Below are 18,677 nucleotides of genomic sequence, written 5' to 3' on the forward strand. Positions count from 1 at the left end.
CTGAGGCAGTTTATCTGAGAGCTACCCACACATAGAATGTTTTGAAAGAAGTTATTTTGGTTTTACTGTGAGAGAAGCTACCTACAGGTGACTGACAGACAATTCTATGAGGCTGACCTAACACACTGCACAGGAGAACTGAAACAGCCCATCTTCTCTCTGCTCTGCTTCTGCATTACTCTCCACGTAGGTCTCTCCAAAGAAAAACTCACATTTTTCTCGCCATAGTATCTCTGGACAATTTCTTCCTAACTTAAACATCTTGCTCCATTACCTTTGAAAAGGATTCACTACTTGAGTTGATTAAAGTTCTCAATAAAGACAACATCTACATGGGCATATGGAGTAGCTTTCATTATGGTCAAAAGAATGTGGCTTTTTAATAGTAAGTAGTACCACCTAAACTATATGCAAGACAGTTCCTCCTACGTATTAAAAGTATTACAACAAAATATTAAACTTTGGGTTTTTTTAAAGTGCATCATATAGTGAGCATCTTAGAAGGTAGCAAGGAATTTTCTGTCAGTGTTGTTTCCATCATTATATCTATGTTTTGCTAAATATTCCAACAAGTCTTCTACATTTTAGTTGCTCTCATTTATTACTGTCTTCTTGTTGGAATGTTCACAAGCAAAGTAATTATCTCAAAGAATAAATTTAACTAGTGTTAAGTGTCAAGACTGGTTACTTCAGTAGGTTCAAACAATAATATTTTTTATTACTCCAAATAGTAATGTATTAATATTGCAAGAAGGTGACAGTATATAAACCAGGATGACATGATCAATTTTGTTAATGTGTTCCTTTTAATCCTCTTTAATAGTCAATACTTATATTGTGGACCAATGCTATGTTAAAATTATTCTGTAACTTAGCCTCTGACAACAAGTAAATAAAATAAAATAATCTTATTGTCTGCAACTGAAATAGCTGCAGGTACCAACAAACCACTGATAGGGACTTTCTTGGGCAAGAATGTATTTGAAGTTCAGAATTCATCCTTTTAGTTTTAAAACAAAAAAAATATTTAATCATAGGATTACGGCATGACTCAAAACTTTGTGCTACTAATCTTACTAATATTAAAATCACAGCTCTAATTACCTTTCATGGGGTGAGACTATTATTCCAGAATCCAAAGTAAGCCTCTCAGAGATCCCAAAGGGATGCTTTTACATAAGAATCAATGGTAGGGTGTGGGTGTGAAAAAACTTTGTACTTCTTTGTCTGTATCTATTGTTTATTTGAAAACACATGTATAAAAGTTTGTGATACAACAAAAGCAGGCAATTCAATTCATAAACATAAAATTCAACTCCTTGCATCCATGACCTATGTAAGCTTTATAGAAAAAATTGTGAAAAGACCTCAGCTTCCAGACTAGAGATGAAAAGGACACTCTATGAGACTGAGCTATTTTACTCTAAGGAAGCTGTGCTAGGCCCTCATATCAAGGAAAAAGGAACAAAAGGACTTAAAAAATGGTTATGTCTCATGTTTCTGGAGCACCCTCACCCCCAGAAAAAAAGCCCTGCAAGCCAACACCAATACAACACATATACCAGAAAAGGACCAGCAAACAGGCTGTGGTCAACACTACCCCTGTTTTTTAGAAACAATCTGCAGAAGCCTAGAGCAACCTAAACAGAGTAACAAAGTATTGTAATTGTTCATTTAGATTTCTTTATTCTCCCCTTTAATGTGAAATTAAAGTGATCATCTAGAAGATATTGATAACTGACAATTTTCATGCCCAGCAACTCAGGTTTATGTACCTTTATCCATATCCAACCAGAAAGAAATCTCTTTTGACACAACCCTGGAAACAGACAATTAAGGATACTGCCAAGATCTGACACAGTATTCTTTTACATTTCTTTAACAAAGCCAGTATTTTATGGCTTTTAAAGCATAAGACTGAGATGAAAATTTGTAGTAAGATACTCAACTCTACTGTGTTTTAAGAGACATGCCAGAGAATTAAAGTGCCTTGGTGATATTTATATGCAGTTACCACACATTCATGTGATTACTTTCAATCTCCAGTGGAGATCTAGTGGAGTTGAGAATGGCATCAACTCAGAGACTGAAAATTCAACACTATCTTAGCTTCAACTTTACAAACAAATAAAAGCAAAACTCTATTCTTAACATGTTGAACTCTATAAATAACAGTTTCTCAGTATAACTATTTAGTGGTGCATATTCAGTAGACCACTACTATTATGATTTTGCTAAATTTGCATAACACAAAAGAAAGTTAAAGACTAATACTGGAATAATGGGCGAGATGAAAGATGGAAAAAATTCAATAGAAGTGTTGATTAAGAACAAGAGTAATAAGATATTAGGCAAAACATTTACTCTGGGCATCACTCCATTAAAGGACTACATACTGCAGAGTACAGAAGTTGTACATACAAGGTTACTCTTGTTTCCTGACAAAAAACCATTGACTTTTATATCTTAGAAAGTGTGAAGAAATGAGTATTGCACTGATTAGTTATTGCAAAAAATTTTAAAAGACTGCTTCCCTCTAATTACATTTTAGCCAAAGGAATTTATTTATGGTACACCTGTTAACAAATTGAAGGTGGCTGATTTTACTTTTGCGTTTTTTTTATTGTAATGTATTTTAAGTGGTAAAAAGATAATTGAGAAAGCAGATTCCAATGCAGATCAATTTTTATGAACCCAAGCTGCTCATCTGCAAGAAGTGTTATCACAGACTGCATACCCAACCAATGAGCTTTTTTTTTTTTTTTTTTAAGAATTGGGTTTTATCATTTTGTTACTGCTCATTTCACTTACGTGGATTTCTTGCAACATGTCCTTTATTTGTGAGTGCATTCACATATGAATCTAAATACTGACATACACATTTTCAGGGAGTTAAGATAACCTAGATGCTTGAGATGAAAACAAAATTAAATTTATATGTTGTTACATGAATTTTGATAACTACAAATTGCTTTGAGGCAATTTTCCTGTATGATGCATTATTGATTTTACCCAGTTGAACTGCTTTTATAGAAACAACTGAAATGATCCCCTCAGCCACTCTACTCAATACTGTGTCTTTCCTTCTTTCTTACCTTCCATTGGAATCTAAACTACAGACATTAAAGAACAATTAAGCTGCACCAATATATAAAAATAAGAAATCATTTCAGGAATGTCAACTATAATATTTGCTTACTACCAGATCAGGCAGGCTGCTACGGACCTTAAGATGTTTAAAAGCATAGGAAAAATGGCTTCTGAGTCTCTGCTAAAGGACAAAAACTACTGAGAGGTTGTCAACCTCTGCAAACTCAGTTTCTCTGAAATGAAGATGCATAGCATGTAATTTTCAGCTTAAGATTTTGCAACCAATTTCAAAATGACAAATGCTTAAAGAACAAAGATATTTCAGGGAGCCATCAAAAAATTGTTTCACTCTAATCCTAACACATTGATAGTGTAAGATCTTAAATACTACCATTCTTCTAGTTTCAGAACAGACTGGCAAACACTTTGCATTGTGAGTTGAACCTGTTACACATCCTTCTCCAATTAGTGATCATTAGGTATATTTTTACACCCTTCTCTGTGCAAAAGTCTCATTATAAGGTTGTTTTTGGACAAGACTCAAAGTTATACCTTGTGGAAGACAGACTAGTTCTTAGGTTAGCTTTTCATAATATTGATTATGATAAATACCGACAGATGATCTACCCAACTTTTCCTTCAAGTTCCATGACTACATCAGAAAGAACATTGCAACAGTTATAGCAAAAGGTGGCAGGTAACTAAAAAAAGGTATTTTTAAAGCAAATTTCAATTCTCAAAACATTAAGCATCCTGTGTAATCCAATTACTCAATTGTCATTTGTGGGTTTTTCAATTAAACTGAAACAGATAATTTAAGGCAAAAATGCATGTAATTAAATGTAACTTTCACTGTAAAACAGCCTAAGTAGGAAACAGACTAAAAGGTCACAAAAATATTCAATACATTACACAGATTATGCTACAAGCTGTGAGAAGAAGCCAAAATACCACATCCTGCCAAGCAGAAGGAAGGAAAGGAATAAATAAGAAATCAGAAATTAAGCACTGATCCAGGAACATTCACAGAATTATTGTGAAAGAAAGAAGCATTTCCAGAGCACCCAGTTAACACCCCTATCCCCTCAGAAAACAAAAAGTCTTTTATGAATTTTCAAAACATGGCACATATCTCAAGTTCACCATGTCAGCTGCTGACAATTACTTGTATGGTATAAAATTTTAGATTACAGGATCAGTACAAATTTCTTGCGGAATTTTCAAAGCCTTAAAATGAATTTATGCAAAACACACAACTAAGTCTACCATACTGTAGGTCCCCTCAACAAGGACTAAAACTTGCTCAACAAGATATGTTACTTCAAACCTTTTATTTCAGTGTCAACTACAGGGACACTGAATTTTTGTTTGATATGTCTCCTTCAGTTTATTTTTTTTAACATATTTGGTAATGTGCAATATTTAGACAAAGCAATTCAAAACCAGTCATTTTTTTCTTTCCTTTCTCATGCTATAGAGCATGAATGATTATGCAAACCATCACCTTCAGTTACATTCAAAATACACATTACATGTTCATAATTTTTAGTTAGTCTCATTTTAAAGTTAAGGAAAACACATAAGCAAGATTGCTCATTTTCTTATGAAGAGGTATTTTTGATGAACCTTTACTTGGCTGATACATGGAGCTTTGAAGAAAAGACAGTAAAATTTTTTTTTTGTTGAAAATTATTTTTGTTGAAGTACATAGTGCTGCAAAAGAACCTGAACATTATTCCTTATTTAAACTGATAGAATAAACCAAACAATGTTTGAACTCATAGCCCCTTTTCTTTACAATGCATATTGATACGGTATTCCCTAACAAAAACATTTGTGCTGCCACAAACAGATGGACCTACAGTAACAGTCTTGCTGAATGCTAATGGGTGCCTTAAGCAGAGGAAGAAATATTAGGATACCATGCAGATTTACTGAACTCACCTGACAGAGGTGTAAAACCATTTTCTAGGAGCAGAGATGCATGCACAAAAGTAAGAACATGATTGCAAGTAATAGACTTTCATGAAATTGGACACAGCATCTTCAAAATGAACAACAAAATATCATGATAAAAATAAAATGTAAGATTTCAGGGTTCCTCACCTCTCGTTTTGCAAGCAGCACATTAGGAACAATATGAGGCAGGCAGCGTCCCAACATTAACATGACACTTTTTTCACTGTCTGCAATCCGAGATACCTAGAAAACCAAGTTGCTTGTTTGCTTTTTTTAGAAGCACAGGAACAGAAAAATACCATTTGAAAGGAATAATAAAAACTGCAGCAGGCTGATCACTTACCAGAAAAGTATTTAATTTACTCCCACACATTAAGCTGTAAGTTTTTGATGTGTCAGTAATTTCAAAAGCATGAATCCACTTGTAGAGACTCAAAACTTCCCAGTAATTACACTTCTATCACTAGGTTCACTATTAAGCATAAAATCTGAAACCATATCCTTATTTCTTAATTTTCATGCACATAGATTCATCTCTCCATCTATGTCTTGTTTCAAAGCAATTATTGCTTGTTTAACTATTGGTGCCATGCAAAATGAAGGATCTTTTAGTTTATGGCAACTGGAAATATACCTCTGATCCCAAACGGCTGTCTGCTGACATCCGACAGAAAGACAGTAGTGCTTGATGGAAAGCTGGTGACAATTTCCTGAAATATCATCAAAAAGGGAATGGGGGGAAAAGCATAAATCAGAAAGGTGATAAAGCAAGTCCTTTAACTCTGGTTTAATCAGCTAGGTAAAATGACATCCAGAAAGCATGTTTAAGTGATGCATACTACAGAAGTTTTAAAATTATCTTTGACCTTTAGGGTATTTAGTTTGTAGCAAGAAAAAAAACCTGAGTGTCCTAATTAAGAAGTTACTTTTAGTTCCAAAAAATGTAACATTTTTCAAACTGCTGCACAGACGAAAATAGGACTAAAGCATGAAGAAAAGGAAGCTTAGGCAATACAAGAGGAAGCATACAATTATGCAAACAGGGTGGGGTGGGCGCAAAAATCACACAAAACAGTAATTTTGCTTAATGCTCCAATTCTGCACATTGAACAAAAGCATTTGAGTAGTCAGTCAAGCTACAAGCTTCAAGCTTAAATAGAGTTTGCTCAACTGCCACTTTGGGATCTAACTTTGGATTCAAACGCAGCCAGAACCTCAAAATCAACCTTAAACTGCTGTCTAAGCCCTCATACAGGGTGCCTCTGTACAAGCACTGCCTCATGGCCACATCTAGCACCAGCCAACACAGCTGAGCTACTCAAAGCCTTACGCATCCATATCAAACCCTGGTAACAGCCTCAAAACAGCCTTGTCTGAAGAGGATAATTTGGCAGAAATGTTCTCAGAAAACAATTACTGACCACTACATTAAACAGGCAAGCAGCAGCACTCTATTTTTCCCAGTAATGACAACTTCCTCTGCGCCTTATCTGAGGCCTGTACTTAGATGCTAATCTAACAGTGCTTCATCCACTACGTTTAAAGAAGAAAAACAACATTTGTCTTCCAAAACATGCACAGAAAGCATCTCACTCATTATCATCATCTGCTGTTTGAATCCTCCAAAGACACTGAGAGGAGACAACACCTGTTTATTATGTGGAAACTGGTAACACCTTTGAGCCCTCAAAAATGCACCCAAGTGCACAGAATCCTACACACAATTATGGGCATGGCCGTGCATTTTATCTAATAGATTGAAACATAATACTTCTTACAGTAAATACACTATCATTCACCCTTTTCTAACTGAAAAAGCCCATTAAGAATCAAAGCTCCTACTTATAATTACTTAAACTAATCTAAAATGATATTGATAAATATACCAGTTTTCCTCTTCTCACAATTTAGAAAACTATGAAAAATAAGAATTTTTATTTATTACTTAAAATCAATTTTCTTTCTTAACAGTATGGATTTTTAAAGTACATTTTAAATTTTAATGACGGAAGCTTGTTTTAATTCTAATCAGCTTGGTTTTGTGCAAAGTTCACTTTTAAAAAGTTACTAAACTACTTAAATGGTAGCTAGTCGTAAAGGATCTCTGTTTCACAATATGTTAGTCCTTATGCTGTAAAATACTCTTGACTGACAGACTTACAGGCTCTACTCAAGACTCTACAGTTTTTTGGAGAACATGAGCAAGCACTGCAAAGCAGCAGCTTAACATTAACACAGAGGCAAGGCCTTGGCCAGCCCTCTGCCCAGGCTGTCCCTCAACTTGGCATTCATTCTACAGAACGTCAGATCCTTTTCCACTTTGAATCCTACTTAAAATCCTACATAAGGGCAAAGTTTCATTCCCACTTTGCAGAGGCTGAAAATTAAGTATGACAATATGTCACTGAATGTCCCTGTGCAGTAAATAACAGCAACCTCTGGGCAGCGTGGATCCTGTTACAATTGCTGGCTATACTCGGGAGTCCAGAAAGCTTCTCCTTAATGAAGTCTAAAAAAAACATCCTTGATGGCTACGCTGGACAAAAATGATAGAAGACCAAGGCCTCTTGCACACAAGTCAGTGGCAAGTCTCTTCAAGGGCCAACAGATGCCAGTAGTGAAGGCGTTCAAACATAAGAAAGTACAAAGAGTAAAAACCCGAGCACTACTATTCTATTCCATATACTTTGGGACAAAAGAGTCAATTCACTCAAAAAGCCAGAACTGCTATATACAGAAGACGCCTTGTATTTGGTGCAAATTACCACACACCTTAAATTAGTTGAATAAACACATGTGGTGCAGTCTATTTAAGCCACTGCTAGTGCTTTGTACTGCAATCTGTTAACTGAGGCATTTTTCCAATGATGGCCATGTCCTCATTTGCCAGCATGCACACACAGCTGCTCTGAGTGCAGTCACACAAAACAGGCTCACTTCCTCTTCTCTCTTCCCATCTGGGCAAGATTTATGCCAAGAATACACTCTACAGATACAGTAGTAACAATCTTGCCTTTTAGGATAGAGTCTCAGTTATTAACCCTTCTTAATACATTCTGAATAACTTACAGTAATTGTCTTCTACAAATAACCCTGGATTGAAATCAATAAATATCCAGCATTTCTATTCTGCTGCTCCTCCCACAGACCTCAAAAGATTTAACAAATAATCTATTTTCTTAGTAAAAAAAAAAATACTGTATTATTACAAATCTAGGGCACAATCCAGGAAGAAAATTTAGTACTAGGCACTGATCTATAAAACAAATATGCTTTCCTTTGACCCTTCGCTGACACATTAAGCCCAAAGCAGAGTACAAAAATAGCTACATATTACACATGCATTACTTATTTCTGCAGTGAACTGCATTTGAGGGGACTTCTGAAGTTAACTCAATGGGGATTCATGGCTTCATTGAACTACTTTTCAAATAAATCTGTGTGCAGTTATATTTAAAACAGCTGTGAGCAGCAAAACAAATGCTGTTCTTCTAGACTCTACTGTCATAAATTCCACTGGAAATACACAGTTCACTCCTCACTCAGTGATTTAATCCTATTTTGATATACATCCTCACTATCCCCAAACCATCAATCTAATATTCATGCACTTCATGCCACCCAGCACTCACCATTAATCTGAGCAAAAAGAAACTTGCAACAAGCCAAATGAAAGCAGGTAGACAAGTATATAGCAATCAGTGCACAACAGCTGTAAGTTTTGATTACTACATAGTCTAGATTTTCAGCTAGGATACGAAAGAAACTTAAAAAGAAAAAAATCTGGAAAGCTTAAATTGAACCACTGACCATTTTCCAGAAAAATCTAAGCTGCTCTACTTTCCTGTTAAACACTAACTAAGAGAGAAGAAATTTGTTATGAGACTCTAAAGTATTATATGCAGAAATCTTTCCTCCTATCCAATTCTAAAAGTTAAGGTACCATTGAAAATGCAGTCCTGACCCTAGAAGTTAGTGCGAGAAGTACAGAAAATCCAGAAAAAGCAGGACTGTAAGGGTTTGCAAGAAAAGATAATTACTAGCAGGGTTAGCAACTCTTATTTTGGGTGTTCTTTTTCTTCCCCCCACTACAAGCTTGCATTTATTTTTCCATCTGCACAGAATGTCACACAGATTTCTACTTGGTATTTTCAGATGGAAAGATAATTCTAGAAACAAATTACACTATCAACACCAGCAAAAGCTCACTAAGAGAACTGATAAAATACAAAGCAGGAGCAGAACAGAAATGGTAAGATCATAAGGTGATCTGTGTGCATATCTTTGTCCACGGTGGTGACAATTACAAGTTGTACGTACCCTCATTATGTTTGTGGTCCATGTTACTCCTGATGACTACAGTGGTTTATCTATCACTTAATGAACAAGTCCCCTCTTCACTATAAAAACACTTGTACAGGTTGAAAGGGCTTTCTCAAGAACACTTACAAACTCAGCCTCCAAGTAATAACACAACACGAATATCCTATTTTAGTTAATAGAATCATAGCTACCCAGTGAAGGTTTGCCCCAAAATCAAAACTCAAAAATGCAGTATTGCCATTAGATACCTTTCTGATAGTTAAAAAATAAGTAAATGAAAAATAGTACTGCTTTCTAGGAGAGTTATACACATCTACATAGAAACGGTAAAAAAACTTTCCAACAAGTCTTCAAGCAGAACAGAAGAGAATTATGAAATTAAAAGAGAATGGAACTACCTTGTCTTCCCATTCACTATTCTGATTGTACCTATTTTTTTGTTGCAAGAAACAGGGCTGCTTTTAGAAACAAGTAGAAAGTGGAAAGAAATTCTGAAACTTAATACTAAAACTGTAGGTTTATCATATGTACTCCTTCCTAAAGAGATTAGGAACAATATAAAAATATCAGCACTGTACCCTAGAGGTATGTTAAGTCTTTTATTTGCCTTCAAAACACAAATGATCTATTCATTTGGCAGAATTTTACTGTTAGAAAAATATCTACTCACTTTACAAGAATTTTTAATTATGACATGCAGTTTACAACTTATCACTAACCTATTAGGTTTATCAAAGTGGACTGCAGCTTTAGATGATGGAGCACATGAGGACAGTTTCTCTGCCTCTTTAGAGGGCACAGAATTTAGCATATCATCTTTAGAAGTCCTTGAATCCACTTCAGCTGATAAAGCAAGGCTTGTTTCCTCAATGTTTCCATGTTTATTGTCATTCTCAGAGCTCTTGATATCCAAGTACCGTCCATTGTCCTCTGAGACTGTGAGAGGCACTTGTTTTAAAGAAGGATGGGGAGCTACACCATAAACTGTTGACACAGCAAAGTTTTCATTCTTGAGAAGATCTATTTCACTGAAAGAGCAAAATATGAAGTATTTTTGTAGCTTTCATGCAAATGCTGTTCAAATCACACGACTGCAGCACAGAATTAAAGACAACATACTGAAGAGCTCAACACACTCAAGAGCTCTCTTCTTCAATTCATGCATGTTTAAAAATTTCCTGTAACAGAAATAACTTTCATCAAACAAACTGTTCGAACAAGCACTAGTTTCATTGAGTACTTTGGTAAATAATTAGTAGCAGGAAAAATGTTGCACTCTGAGTGAATCAATGAAACAAGTGAGTAACAAGTTTTATTTCCTTCTGGCTGAAATATGAGCACTGAGACACAAATTGTCACAAGATGGAACTCTATCTAGGATGCAAAACTTAAAACACTACAGTGGTGAATCAATATGTACTATCCTATCTGGCTCTGAAATGGTAAGTATGCAAATCAATAAAGCCACTTAAAATTTATGCACTTTCCCAGATGCTGCATTAGTACACCTTGTAAGAGGAATGGTATCTTGTGGCTTACAGAATTATGTTTTGACCTAAGCTTTAAGTATCTTTTTTTTTGCTGTTATTAAAGATACTGTCAGGTCTACTAGTCTTGCTCTTCAGAAAGAAGACATTTGGTGTTAAAACAAGCATCTTTTTGGCAGTACTTGCAAGCTGTACCAAGGAGCGACATAAAGCTAATTAAAGAAAAAACCTATGTAAAACAGATCAGAAGTGATTCTGCTTTCAAAGAACTAAAGAAGTTACATTGAAAGAACAAAACTGATTACAAAATTAAATTATATAGGTAATCATAGGGAAATAGTCAGTTTGAAGCCTCTTCCTTTATCTAAATCAAATACCATGTATTGAAAAGGAAAGACTGCCCTAAAGAATTCCTAGTAATTTCCTACATCTAAGTTATGTTTTCATATACGTGCTAGAAAAACATGGAAAAGTTGTTCAACATTTATCAGCAGTCAAGTAGGTTGATAAGTACATACCTTTCAAGTCTTTGGATTTGTTCCATCAAAGACCATTTCTCACTGTTTAACACACTAATTTGATCTTCTAATTTTTGCACTATTAAACATTGCTAAACACAAGACAGAAACAGGAGAGTTTAGTACAATAAAGCTAAGTAGTTCAGCAAACAGCTGCAGCATTTCTTCTGTACAGCCTTACTTCTATTGACCGTGGTGGTGTGTCAAACACAGGGACAGTCCCAAGTATAGGAGTGTCAGCCTCTAACTCATCATCTTCTACACCAACTGATGCATCCACCACATCTCTCGCAGTAACGTGATGGTTTCCAAAGTCACGGTAGAGTTGTAACAGGTCAGGAGGTTTTGGAATGTTCAATCCTACATCATCCCAAAGTTCAAAATCCTTCAAAAGAATAAAAGAAACTAAAGCATACAATATACTTCCTTTTATTTTCATTTCTCTTCCTCATTTGACCACAGGTGATGCAATAGCAAAATAATCACATCAAGACTGCATTGTAGTAAATCAGATAGAAGCTTAACTCAGCAAGAAACAATAGTAGAGGAAGGATCCACTTCATGAAGCAAAGCAGTCTCACTCTAAAGGCAGCTCTAGGTAACATACTAGAGGCAGAACCTTCCAAAACCACATATGTTACTGTTTTTTCCTAAGACATGAACACTTTTTAGAATCGGAAATAACATTGCTCAAATTCTAGCAGAAGCCAATGCATGTTGATACAAGGCAGAGATACCAGTTTTGTTCCCATTTCATTTACAAGTGCAGGTGTAATTTCCCTGAGGCAGACAGTCACATTATCACAGAATCATTCAGGTTGGAAAAGACCTCTAAGATTATTGAATCCAACCTTTGACTGATCATCACCATGTAAGCAAGACCAAAGTAGTAAGTGCCATGTCCAGTCATTTCTTGAACACCCCCAGGAACAGTGACTCCATCTCCCTGGGCAGTCTGTTCCAACGTTTAACACTTCCATGAAGAAATTCCTCCTGATGCTCAAAACAGCTCAAACAGCTCTGTAGATGACTGATAGTGAGGTGCAAACAATACAAGGGCCTCCCTGTCTCAAACCACCACTCTATGTTTTTCTCATTGACATCTTATCATCCTGTTAGTACAAGATTACTCCATGTCTGCATATATAAGTAAGTACGTGCACTGTTACACAAGAGGTGTGATGGTCTCCTTAATGACATTAAATTTAAGTATTTGTTTAAACTTTTTTCCTGTTGTTCCCAGCCTTCACTGTACTTTTTCCATAGTCTGGTCACGTACATCTATTTGAGGAAAGATTATTTTCTCAAAGAATTATGTAAATAATGTAGAAAAATATGTGCCTACTATATGCTAATTGCAGTATATTTATATTTACCTTTTAGAATTAAGAATTTTGCCTTTTTTGTTTTGCTAATTGTCTCACAACACAAAGCATTCTCAGTTGAGAACACAAATAGTAAGGACAAACTATTCATCTCTTCTCTTTTGGGGGCTGTATTCTCACAAGTATTTGGACGTTAAGTGCAAATATTCAGCGGAGGTGATGATTCAGAAATTCTATTTAACAACATATTTGCTTTACCTATTAGAATATGAAACACAGGAGAAGTATGGGAAGACCAGTTACAGATAAAACTGGATGAAACTCTATATTTAGTTCTTCTGGTAATATTCCAGTTTTGTGAGGAATACATATTGGGTGTTGATGTTACTGGGTGTTCTACCCAGAAACAGTCAGAATGTAATTAGAACCTTCCAAATATTCAAAGATATTCTTTCCATCAAATGTAAGCCAACAGAGATATGTTGAAACTGATCATCTTAAGAAAAATGCATCCAAGCACAGCTATGTTGGGAAGGATCTAGCATAACACCTTACTACCAAGAACTTCTTCAATACTGTACTCAGTGCCACGGGTGATTAAGTATACTCACACACACACCTACACATGCCCAGAGGACAACCAATGAGTAAATTTTATAGCCTGCAGAAGTCAACTGAGTAGAATTTAAGGAAAAGATTATGTTTGAGAATCAGATCCTTGAGTTTAACTGAAGGTGTGCCACACCAGAATACAAAGAAATATACAACTCACAGTATTTCACTTCTTGTTTTGCTTCCTTTAAAGAATGCAAGCACTCTTGTCTCCTTCCTACAAATTTTGGGAAACTGCTGCTCAAACTGCTGTGCTTTCAAACCATGGTTTATATATGAAAATGCTAACTAACATATTTAACCTTTAGAGTGCTCACATACACGAAGCAAAAATCATTTTAGTTCACTTGAGTTTATGACAAGATCAGAATATGGAAAGCAGGCATGTAAAAAAACCCCAAACAAATCCACAAGCAAACTTTACCTGATCATGATTTTCATCTGAAAATGTTATTGATGTAAGCTTGTAACTATTCTTCAGTAAAAATTCATTAACTAGGAAGTTTAGAGCTCTTTTCTCAAGAGGTCTGATTGGCTCCTGGAAAAAAAAAAAGAAAATATACTAGATCTTTGGTTTATCTCCCTTCCAACTATGGAAGCATATCCATACTAAAATCCATGCAAAGCTCATTTATCACCAGCCACCTACCTGAATTTCAGGACTTGATTTATAATTTTTTCGTTCCTGCAAAGGAACTTCATTTTCTGGGGAGGAAAAAAAGAGTAACTAAATTTTACTCTCTCACAGAGGATGAGCTCAGATACTTCTACATTGTTTAAAGTAGAGACTTAAGAAAAGGTTTATGTACACCACCTGCAGCCTGAGTCAGGTTGGCTCGAAGGGCCTGTATGGTCTCCTTGGCTTTCCGCAGTTCAAACTCCAGGACTGGACAGGGATTTGGATTAAACACACACAGGCATCCAATCAAGGCAAGGGAAACAAAAATAAAATATAAAAAGCAAGGATGGGTGTGAAAAAAAAGATACTGTTTGTATTAAAAATAAAGCATGCAGTCTTTATGGAACTTATGAACACATGCAGCAGAGTTGGTCTGAAAGCAAACTGGTGAACGTTTTCCATAGTTTCACTGGCCTTAGGTTAGCTAAGTCAAAATTTCAAGCTGTCTGACAAGGACTCGCTGTAAGGTTTTGGGATAATATTTGGGAGCTGATGCTGTCAAATGTTTTGTTTTTTTTGGGGCAAGAAGAGTATGTGGACAATCAGAACACAGATCTAAATGAAGCAAATACGCCATGGCAGCAGAGGAAGCTCTCTCCATGTGGCAAAGCTTAAACCATGAAGTTAATGTACAGTCCCATTGAAACCACAGACTTTTTTTTGGAGAATAAAATCATACACCAAAATTTTAGCAGTTTAAATGGGAGATCTTGAAACGTACTTTATCTTACTAAAAAGAATAATCTCATTTTAAATTTCTCTTTAAAAATAGTGGAGTTTTAAGAATGTCCTAGAGTCGATTAAGATTTTGAATTCAGTTCACTGAATTCGAATGAAGAGATGCACAAGACCAAAATACCCAAAAAATGCAGCTCTTCTGCAGTACTTATAAAAAAGCTTGAAAGAAAAAAAAGTCTTTGCACCATTATTCTTGAAAGTTTACAGTGATTTTCAAAGATCTAGAGTCAGCTTTAAATTCAAAAATACTTAATTTCAGCTTTCCATTCTCTCTTAAATTCACCTTTCAACTCCCCTAGTCATTGTTATGTGTTTCTCATGTTCCAATGTTTCCTCCAAAAAGGGCCAGTGGTGGTTTGTGAGCACTGGGATTTCATGTGTTTTGATGCTGAGGTCATATGTATGTGGTGGCTCCAAATTTTAACCCCCTGGACCTTTGCAAAACACATAGCAAATGTTCTTTTTAACAACCATTTACAGTTAGAACATCTCAGGAAACCTATTTAAGAGATTACCAGATAAATATATGCATTTCATTAATTCTCAGATTAATCTCATCACACTTAAACATACAGTTGCCAGAAGGAAGGACTCTCATACTTAACTAGAAGAGATGAGCACAGAACACCTACCACGCTGAAGTGTTAGATAACCTATTTAGAATAGTTGCATATCTACTTTATTCCCCTGCAAAAACTAAAAATGTTGTAGCACCTTTTAACAAGAAAATTTCAATGAGATCTTTAATCACTGCCTGGAAACAATTTAACATGGCATTTTTCAGAGGACAAAGCACAGCAGAAACACTGCATTGGCCCTTGCTGGTAAAAAATGTTACTGAAATAAAACCATTTCCTCTGGTGAGCATCTGTTACTGAGACTCTTTTGCTAATTAGCACTCATGGAAAAAAGATTCACTCAGTTTGCAGTTCTGCATAAAAACTGAAGGAGTAACTACAGCACACCACATTTGCTACATGAAAGTAACTTTTTTGATGCACAGAATTTTACTGCAGCAATACAAAAGCGCAACTGAGGATACAATGAATAAAATATGTAAAATCTCTCTAGCATTCAGCAATGCTGATCTGCAAATACTTCTGTGCAACAAAGTTAGAAAATGCTCTCATGGTAAAGTAAGTACCTAATTTTAGCACTTCCTTGCATTTGAGTTACTTATTCACAGTTGTAAGATACTAATTTGTTACTTTTTGAAAAATTTAACTCAAATTAAGTAACTTTTCTTATGGAAATGACTATGTGTTAACATTTTACTCTTGTAAAATATTTTTGAAGACCAGAACAGTTGCAGATCAGGAGTGCCCTGCACTAGAATGATATAAATAATAAAAAAAGTTAGAAAAACAACACAAACTATAAAAACTCAGGAATCCAATTAAGGGAAATAGGAATAAGACATGTCTGAAGGCGTAGAAAGCCAAAAAACTCATGTCAGACAAACCCATGTCAGACGGCAAGAATTGATTTTTAGTGAACTGTAATGATGCTGAAAATTCTTAGAAGTCATTAGGACTAAGGACCATTCAACCTTGAAAGTAGATTACTCTGCTGCATGTTTCTGTTACATAGTAGAAGATTCTAAACACAGTATATTTGAGAAGCTGTCACTTGGTAGCATATCACAACAGCCACATAATTCTACCACAACACAACATTGTTACACAGTTGTACCTCATCTAATCTTACTAATGCCACCATTATAATTGCCATCATACAAACCTTGATGCTTTCAAGTCAGTCACAAATGTAGTTTTTATTTGAAGAAGTTTGTACATGTTTATACAATCATATATGCAAATAGCTATAACATTAACTTCAGGCAAATGTTAAGCTGTGATTAAAAGCTCTTTAAGTTATACTGAAATGCGATCTTCTGCCAAAACATGTAATGATTTTTAACTCAACATGTCTAACAATGAAATCAACACTAGAAACCTTAATTTTTTGAATCTAAAACGTTCTCTTAAATAAAAAGGCAACTTTTAAACCCCTTTCTTTGTAACCATTATGAAGTATTGATTTTAATATAAATGACCTGATGCCTCTTCCCCTCCCCTCTCCTGTTACAAGGCTGAAACTACACCTTCAGAAGCATTGACAAAGCCAGCTGAAGTTTAATTTCATGGTTGACTAGGCTGATAACATGTAGGACTCCTAGCACTTGGTGAAGGAGCTGACACTCCTCAAGAATGATGCACAGAAGTTTTGCTGCAGACAGCCTGAGAAAGGAATACTTTAGAGGAATACAGATACTCCTCTACACCAGCAAAGCAAAGAACAGAAATTTAGAGCCTTGAAGTTGGTTAATCTTCCCACAAGGAAAGGGCATTTCTGAACAATTTAGTTTGCCTTAGGAGAGAAAACTATTCCAAATCTCAATGGCTCTTCTGCTTTTTCTTTATTAAAAATTTCTAATCATTACAGCTACCATCCTGGAAAAAATTACAAAGCCTGACTTAAGATGGGTGAATCTTTCAAGCAAGCAACAATGCATTGGACCAAGGCTTTCAGACAGCCATTTTTAAATGTTTCAGCTTTCATGCAGCTAATCTAATACACCTTAAAAGAGAAGTGCACATCAGGAATGAGTAGCTTGTCTGCTGAGCTTTGAAATTTCAAAATTAAACTTTCTCAAGGGTCTTATTCTATTGACTCACATAGATTGAGAAGTTACCTATGAAGAACAACTTGCAATCTGGGATTGAACTAGTTGAGATTTACATGAACAGCAATCTTGTTGAGCCAAGGCCAAAAAGTTGAGGAAATAAACAGTACTTCTAAAATCATACAGCACTTGCATTGTACAAGCAGTATTATTTCCAATTATATTACAACATTATATTGTACATATGAATTACCTTGTCAGATTTTTGCATACTTCACTATGAAGTACTCAGTACTTCAGATAATGGTAGAAGGATAGTTTTATGTTGTGAAGCCACTATATGGCATTTGGACACTTTCTTTTAAAAGTAGTTCTCCTTTGAAGTATCAAGGGCCCCTGTGCTTACCCAGCTTTCCTCAAACTTTCATACTGTTACAAGCTTTGTTGTTCCTGCCATTTCGAGTCTTTCCTCCTTGCCAAGTAAATGTAGAACTTCAGATGTCCTAAATCATGCCCTCTAAAACTTGTATGACATCCCAGTACATTTGATGAATCTGTGCATACATTTTGAGTGAATCAGAAGAAATCTAAATTCTCTGACAATAGTTAGCAATGCAGCCACTGTCACAAATGCACTTCCGAACCTGAGGTTTCCCAACTCCCACTTTGCTGATACAAGAATTAAGAAAAGAAGTGGCCTTGAAATGTGAAACACTTCAGCACATAACACAAACAGCCCCGAATCAAAAAGCCGTGCTTCAGCACAAGAGATGACTATAATAAAAATTAAAACCAGCAGGAGAGTTCACAAGCAAGTATCAGACAACTTGTCACTCTAATAGTGGGAGGCCAACACTTGACTCAGTAGCCCCATTAATGCTTTGAAGTTAATGAGACAGGACCAGCTACAGAGAAGACCTGAACTACAGCAGACTTGTCTTCAGGTTCAACCCTTGGAGACCTTCAACCCGGAAAGAAATTTAAGAGGCTTACAGCTGCTTCAGAGGGCTTAAGACAGGTAACAGGAAAACAAAACCAGATTTGCTTTCAGGATGAACAAAGTGCAATGTTAGCAAGTGATAGTTGTATTACAGATGCCTTTTGTGTTCTGTTTTTTAAATTTTGTTTGTTGATGTTTTAAAAAGATTTTCCTCTGATTTTGGTGTGCATAAGTTACAAAAACAAAAGGGCTCTGTAAAAAGCAGAAACTGTGAACCTAAGTTTAGATAAATGAAATTCTTAAAAACAATGAAGTGTTTTTTGAACTTGTCTCTTCCCTTCAAATCTCATTCTGCTAATCAGAGACTCATAGCCTACCTA

At 35.5% G+C, this 18,677-nt stretch overlaps 1 protein-coding gene across 3 annotated transcripts in view; it reads right to left on the bottom strand.

Annotated features, from left to right (window-relative positions):
• Positions 1-18,677, bottom strand: part of RELCH (RAB11 binding and LisH domain, coiled-coil and HEAT repeat containing) — a 76,768-nt gene that overhangs the window by 37,964 nt on the left and 20,127 nt on the right. For 2 of the 3 annotated variants that reach the window (XM_069008291.1, XM_069008288.1), the window contains exons 3-10: positions 14,129-14,200; positions 13,964-14,019; positions 13,739-13,852; positions 11,559-11,762; positions 11,378-11,469; positions 10,092-10,400; positions 5,684-5,759; positions 5,197-5,292 (exon numbers count right to left, since the gene is read on the bottom strand). In XM_069008291.1, coding sequence (XP_068864392.1) covers positions 5,197-5,292; positions 5,684-5,759; positions 10,092-10,400; positions 11,378-11,469; positions 11,559-11,762; positions 13,739-13,852; positions 13,964-14,019; positions 14,129-14,200 — 1,019 coding nt within the window. Of the gene's footprint in view, positions 1-5,196; positions 5,293-5,683; positions 5,760-10,091; positions 10,401-11,377; positions 11,470-11,558; positions 11,763-13,738; positions 13,853-13,963; positions 14,020-14,128; positions 14,201-18,677 lie in introns of those variants that run through there. The other variant, XM_069008289.1, reaches the window with a different exon arrangement.

This window comes from Aphelocoma coerulescens, chromosome 2 (genome assembly GCF_041296385.1).
Source record: "Aphelocoma coerulescens isolate FSJ_1873_10779 chromosome 2, UR_Acoe_1.0, whole genome shotgun sequence".
Classification (NCBI taxonomy): Eukaryota; Metazoa; Chordata; class Aves; order Passeriformes; family Corvidae; genus Aphelocoma; species Aphelocoma coerulescens.